General features: G+C 43.7%; 1 protein-coding gene across 2 annotated transcripts in view; it reads left to right on the top strand.

The window, feature by feature from the left end:
* Nucleotides 1-233: 233 nt before the first annotated feature.
* Znf558 (zinc finger protein 558) overlaps nt 234-7066 on the top strand; it is a 26501-nt gene continuing 19668 nt past the window's right edge. For both annotated transcript variants that reach the window (XM_026779335.1, XM_005346828.3), the window contains exons 1-4: nt 234-611; nt 2185-2704; nt 3205-3293; nt 3850-3976. In XM_026779335.1, coding sequence (XP_026635136.1) covers nt 2674-2704; nt 3205-3293; nt 3850-3976 — 247 coding nt within the window. In that variant the 5' untranslated portion in view covers nt 234-611; nt 2185-2673. The remainder of the gene's footprint in view (nt 612-2184; nt 2705-3204; nt 3294-3849; nt 3977-7066) is intronic.

The raw sequence follows: 7066 nt of genomic DNA, 5'->3' as shown, positions 1-7066 counted from the left end.
TGGAGCCGCCCGTGGTCTCCTCGGCTCACCTATCCCAAAGTCTAACTGGGTGCATAGTCACTAAGCAAACTGGGAAGGCTCCACGGACGCGAAATCTACCCACCAACCCCGCCCCGAATCCCCGACGAACTTTTGGGCGGAAATGAGCAGAGAAGCACCCGCGCCCGGGCGGAAGTGGAGCTGGGGGGGGGGTGTCGCTGCGGGTGGGCTGCTGGGCGGGGCGGTGTAGGGTGTGCACGGCCGGTTTTGGTCGGGTGGAGGCGGAGCGCTGATCCGTAGCTTTCTCTGCCCGGAGGCCTCCGGCTCTTTCTGCACCAGACACCAAGCTCAAGCACTTCCACCTCTCAGCTCTGGGGACGCTTTTTCTTCTCACAGAATGAGGCGGGGCGGCCGGAGGCCCGGGACTGTGTTCTGCACTGCAAATTAGCAGTAGTGCTAGGGTGGGAATTCTTCAGGTCTGCCACTTTGAGGCCTTCTAAGCTACAAGGCATGTTTACCGTCCATGGAGTCACCGGAAGATCGCTCTCCAGTCAAATAAGTTGTGCCATTAAACAGACAAATCATTTCATCTACTGCCTGCCCTTTTGAGCTTGAGCCTGCATAGAGATCAGGTAATTCCATTTCTCCAGCCATAAACTGGGCTCTTTATTACATGTTAAATCTCTAAATATCCGTGGAGGGCGGGTGATGGAGTCTTCTTTTTTTCTGTCACAACTTTAGTACTAGCTGTAAAAAGGCTCAGAATCGGGTTTTTTTTTTTGCCTTTATTTTAGTCTTTTTAGACAATAAATAAATAATAAGTAAATCCCATCATTCTCAAACTCACACTTGTGTTGAAACCTCAGTGTGGTGTTGAAAACTCCTCAGTGAACACCTGTCCTCATTAGTCTAGAAATTTTGTGTTGCCAGGTGAACAGGATGTGGAACGTGAAACAATAGAGTTCCCGCCGACCCTACAGTATGGAACTTCTACAGGACTTTTCTTTTGCTTGTAACAGGTTTTATGACTCTAAGGATGCAACCACTTAAGAATGAGGGTTATCTCAAGACGCTGTATTATTATTTGATGGGTTATATTCAAGGGATGGATGCCAGGGTGTGTGATAAGTAATGTAGTTGAATGCAAATTACAGAAACATAACTAACGATGAATATGAATAATCTCATAAATGCAGAATTTTCTTGTGTACCTCAGCACCACAATTTTCAGGGTTTTATTTTAAGTACGAATAGATGAGCTATTTCTATGTATTTCAGCACTTACAAGCCTTCCCAGTAAATGCTAGAGCTACTCAGTGGTATTCTTCACGCTCGTTCCACATGACTTCTAAAAACCTCTGCATCTTCATGAGGGTTCAGAATAAAGGGGCATGTTTGAAGAGGAAGTTTTGTGTTTTCTTATATTAGTAAGCAGAAATCTAAAATTGAATAGACTACTAAATGTTGATAAGATTGAAAACATTTGGAAGAGTACCAAAGAACAACTTTCAGATTAAAGAGTAATCTTTAATCAAGTAATCAAGGCTGTCCTTCCTACCTTACCTCCTGATAGGAATTTAACATTCCTGAAACAGCAGTATGATCTTTTATAATATAGAAGATGTTTATTAGCTATATGTGTTTGATTTCTTTTATCCAGTGCTGGGGATCAAACCCTTGTCTTGGACAGGTTAGGCAAGTGCTCTACAGCTGAGCCACATCCCTGCACCTGCCTTTTTTTAAAAAGCGTTCCTGAAATCATATTAAGGGAATATTGGTTATTATGTAATTGATATTCATTATTACACAGGTTTTATTCAGGCTGAGGCGTTTTCTAGGACAGAGGACATTAGAGTCAGAGCAGATTAGGCAGTCTAGGACAGTTGGTCACTCTCATGAGCTGGGCCTTGGCCTGATGCATGAGGCCCAAAACAGACTTTGTCCTGTCTCCATGGAATGTCTATTCTAACAGAAAAGACAGCAGAGATGAGACTATTGAGGACTGCGTCTAAGGGGACAGCAGAGCCATTTGGAAAGGAGAAGCAATTGGGTTGTAAGCTAATAGTGCCTGGAATCCCGATCACTATAAACAGTGGCTTCAGATGATGTGGAAACACCATTCTCCTGCTGTTCTGGGGCTGAGGACTTCCAAGTGCCTCAGGCAGCTTTCCTGCAAGTTTTTTAAAATCCCTTTTCATGTTTCAGCCACTGGGTCAAGAGCACAGGGAACCCCACTGAGGACTGGCAACTAAAATTGGGGCACTGGGAGCTGAGCCTGCAGTCTGTGAATATTCAAGTCTGAGAGTATATTCAAGAAGGTTGTGCCAGAATTGGATTGAATCAGTAGACTTTCGGCTGGTGAAGACTTCGGAATTGCTGTGTTGCTTTAAATGGGAGAATTCTTACTGATGGTAATGTGAAAGCAGAAGGAAAACAGAATTTTTTCTCCCCTTGACAAACAAAAATAAAGCAGAATAAAGGTCCATTGTGGGAGATAGAATGTGCATTTTGAAGAAGGCCAAGATGGACAAGCTGGAAAAGACTCGTCCTCAAAACCCCTGGAAAGGAGAGTGGCTGTGGAGCCTTCCTATCTTCTGTTGATTCCAGAGAGCTGCATTTGGTGTCTGTGGGAGTCAGAAGGATATCTGGCCCATTTATTGCATCCTGTTCGGAAGCTCTGGCTTTGGAGTCAGGATGGCAGCAACTGTCATTCCTCTGATATATGGTAAGTCATGAAGTCCTAGCAGCCCTTACAGGAAGATTCATAGTCCCCCCAAGCCCACAGTTCAGAAAGTGGTAGAGACTGAGTAGCCCTTGAGGAAGCTCAGGCCTAGCAGGAAAGGCAAGAGTGAATCCCAGTGGTCCATGGATGTGATAGCTCTTGGACACGATGTAGCTACTGGGTTTTAGATCTGTCAACTTCATGACGATTATATGGTCTCTTTTAAATTTTACCTTTAATTGTTCCTGGAATAAATGTTATTTTCCTCATAGGTAGTCTTAGCCCTGTATCTTAGCTAAGTAGAGACAAGGTTATGCCATGCTTATGAAAGCTGAGACTAAGTATTTGTGCAGGGAGAGGTAAAAGAACGTGCTATGTGTGTGCATGTGAATATGCATGCCATAGGTGTGGGTAGTGGTATTTTCTCTGTCTCTGGTGGATAAGTAAACCTCAGATCATCCCAGGATGTCCAAGATTCTCATAATTTATTTCTTCTCCCCCAGTTCAGTCTTCTCTGTACCCACTGTCTCCTGAGAAAGGACACACAGGGAAAGAAGGGCTGGCCAGTGAATTCTTGACAAACTTGATACAGGTGAGTCAGATCTTCATTTTTGACAAGTCATTCCTTTCATAAAACTTTATTACTATGAAGACTCATACACTCTAACCAGCATCCCCAAGCCTCTGGTAAGAGCTAGGAGATGTCCGGGAAAATGTCTCTGATATCAACATTCGCTGCATTCTCCAAGCTCCTTCCAGCGTCTCTAAGGATCCCACATGCTTCCTAAGAGTTTGTGGGGAGGTCAGCTAAAAGTTTGACTGTCTTTCTTTCAGGCAATTTATCACAGCATGCGGTAATTATTCATTTATGTAACATCTGTTTCTCTTCTTTGTGGATTGTCCCAGGCTCAGCACTAAGAAATGAGATTTTAGGAGCTCGAGTCTGAGTGGAAAGAGAAAGGAACTTTGGGAGGTGGGCAGTAGACAGGAGAAGAGCCAGTGCACTAAGCTCAGAAACCAAGGCAGATGGAATTCGGCTTGCCTACACTTCTGTGCTCTGGGTTCATCTGTGGGGCTGCCCCCTTGGGCTATCTTCTCTTTGTCTTTAATGGGGTGCTTGGCTAAGCTGTGATGTGTGAATGATTTAGGAGTTGGTGTCATTCGAAGATGTGACTGTGCAGTTCACAGAGGAGGAATGGGCTTTGCTGGACCCTTTACAAAGAACTCTGTACCGGAAGGTAATGCTGGAAAACTGGAAGAACCTGGCCTCACTTGGTAAGCCCCCGTCAGCCTTGTGCTGCATTGATTTAATAACTCGGGCAAGTTTTCAGTCCAGGTTGTTTATTGGTATGAAACAGTGTTTGAATCATTTTGAAATAAACAATTAAGTGGCTTTTAGTTTATTTATCATGTTGTACAGCAGTGTAATTTCAGAACATTTCATTACTTCTGCTGGGTTTTGGGTTAGCCTCCCAAGGTTTACGTGCTAGAAATTTAGTCCTCTGTGAAAGTCAATGTTGAAGTAGCAGGAACTTCTAATAGTGGGGCCCACTGGAAGATATCAAGATCAAGAGACCACACTAAGAATGGATGCATGCTGTTTCCTGTTGTATTGTTGTAGAGGGAGGCAACCCACTTGCTTAGATCTTCTTCATACAGCTGATTCCCTTTCTACTTCTTCACATTAACCTTTTTTTAAATAGCAAAAGAGCACTTATTTTATTGTTTTTAATTATGTGTACATGTGTGGCTTGTGTATATGAGTGTCAGTGACCATGGGGGCCAGAGGTGTCACATCCTTCTGAAGCTAGATTTGTAGGCAGTTGTGAACTGCTAGGTATAAGTGCTGCAGTTTGAACCTGAATCCTCTGTAAGAGCAGTATACATTTCTAAGTCTCTCTAGCCCTTCCCTGGCATATTGGGACAAAACCAGGGGCCTTCTCCAAATGCTAGTGCCATGCTGTTTGGACTTTCTGAATACCAAGATCTTGAGCCAAAATAGGCTTCTTTCCCTTATAAAGTACTTAGTCACAGTATTTTGTTACAGCATAAGAAAAGAGACTAAGACAACTCTGTGGGGTGTAAGTGTGTGTGTGTGTTCTTTGAAAGTTTCATACGTGTGTTCAATGTATATTGATAACATCCATCACTGCCTCCTTCCACCTTCTCTAAATTCTCCCACTCCCTTTCAACTTTATGTCCTCTTTTTGTTTTTGTCTCTTTGTTTGTTTTGTTATTAATACCCCCCTTAGTAATTAGTATTGCCTGGGTATGTAGCCATCCACTCCAGCATGAGCAAGCTAATTGCCAACAGCTTATCTAGTAGACCTGGGTAAGGCCTTGGGGACCTTCCTCCAGCTATGCTGTAATTTTGACTGGGTTGATCTTGCATAGGTAACTACATCTGTTATGAGTTGATACATGCAATGGCCATGTCATATCCAGAAATCAGCATGTCAACATCACCCCCTCAATTTCATAGTTCCTACATTATTTCTGGCCCCTCATCTACTTAAGTTCAGTGAGCCTTGGATGGTGGGGAGTGGTGTAGAAGACTGCTGTGGGACAATGGTCTTGTATCCTGTTGCTTCTATTATTTTAATAAAACGCTGATTGGCCATTAGCCAGGCAGGAAGTATAGGCAAAGTGACCAGGCAGGAAGTAGAGGTGGGGTGGTGAGAACAGAAGAATTCTGGGAAGAGGAAACAGTCAGTCTGCAGTCCTCATCCAGACACAAAAGAAGCAAGATGAGATGCCTTGCTGATAAAAGGTACCGAGCCACATGGCTAACACAGACAAGAATTATGGGCTAATATAGGATGTAAGACTTAAGAAGCCTGAGCTAATAGGCCAACCAGTTTATAATTAATGAAGACCTCTGTGTGTTTCTTTGGGACTGAAGGGCTAGGGGACTGCGCAGGACAGAAACCTCTGTCAACAAAATGGTACCAATGTGGATAACTATATCCTAAACACAAAGCAGAGTTAAGCACAGCTTCTTGGTAGCAGCATTTTCTCATATGGGCTCTATTTGCTAGAGACAAGCACATCTCATTTAAGAGAGGTTTCCTGACTCAGCTTGAGCTGAAAAAAACCCTGCAGCTCTTTTAAGAGGCCCCACCACCATACACTTAAATGGTGTTGATGAATAGCCCATAGTATGCTTCTTGGTGGTGGCAGGGACCTTAAAATTCCATAGTTGTGGCAATAAACATGGTCCGGCCAGTACCTCCATCATGAACCTCAGATGGTGGGGAGTGTGTACAGATGGCCCATCCCAAGCTTTGGATGGTGGGGAGTGGGTATAGATGACCCTTGTCACTTTAACCAGTTCTGTTTTTTTGTGTTAACTACTGCCCAAGGCAGAAAGAAGCTTCTCTGAACAAAGTCGAGAGAAGAACAGATCTATGGATATAAATATAAATATTTAGAGTGCAATTTGACATCATAACCATTTAGCAAAACACAAGTTTTGTAGTAATAGCGGTGGCGGGGCTGTGTCCCCAGCACCCGGCCGCCCACATGGCTAGCTTATGCCCCGAAATAATTACACGGAAACTGTATTCTTTTAAACACTGCTTGGCCATTTCTATCTAGCCTCTTCTCAGCTAACTCTCACACCTGGACTAGCCCATTTCTAGTGTAGCCCACGAGGTGGCTTACCAGGGAGATTCTAGCCTACGTCCATCCTGGGTCGGAGCTTCATCGTGTGTGCCTCAGAGAGCAGAGCTATCCCTGCGTCCGCCCAGGAGCCGGGAGCATGGCATCTCTGTTCCAGAGCACAGAGCTGTCGAGTTTGAGCTCACTTCCTCTTCCTCCCAGGATTCTGTTCTGTTTGCTCCTCCCACCTATGTTTTAACCTATGAGGGCCAGCCAAGCAGTTTCTTTATTTTTTTAACCAATGACCTTCCTCCATCATTTCCCCTTTTTCTGTTTAAACAAAAAGGAAAGGCTTTAACTTTAACATAGCAAAATTACATATAACAGAACAGTTATTAAGCAAGAATTACAGTTACAATATTTATATCTACCTTATCTTTTCTCCTAACGATGGAAAACTATATCTATTTTTCAATTCCGTCAAAGACCTAAGTAAATGAGAAGTAAGCAACTTACAAAACTCTAGAAATCACAGAGACATCTCGCTGCCTGGCCAGTCACCCAAAGTTCCTCTGTACCGTAGGGGCATCAATCTTCAGCCTTAGGCCCATAGTATCTAGCAGACATTTCCATGAAGCATGAAAATTCAAAGTCAGTTCAGTCACTATCTGTTACATTCTGCAGAATGTCTTGCAGACTCCTTCATGAATCAGGAACCCCGAAAGATCATCTCACCTTTAGGCAAGTTCAGTAGTCCTCTCTCTG

The sequence above is a fragment of the Microtus ochrogaster genome, chromosome 5 (assembly GCF_000317375.1).
Source record: "Microtus ochrogaster isolate Prairie Vole_2 chromosome 5, MicOch1.0, whole genome shotgun sequence".
Taxonomy (NCBI): domain Eukaryota; kingdom Metazoa; phylum Chordata; class Mammalia; order Rodentia; family Cricetidae; genus Microtus; species Microtus ochrogaster.
Note: the sequence above shows the minus strand (reverse complement) of the source record. Positions and strands in the feature narration are given on the sequence as shown.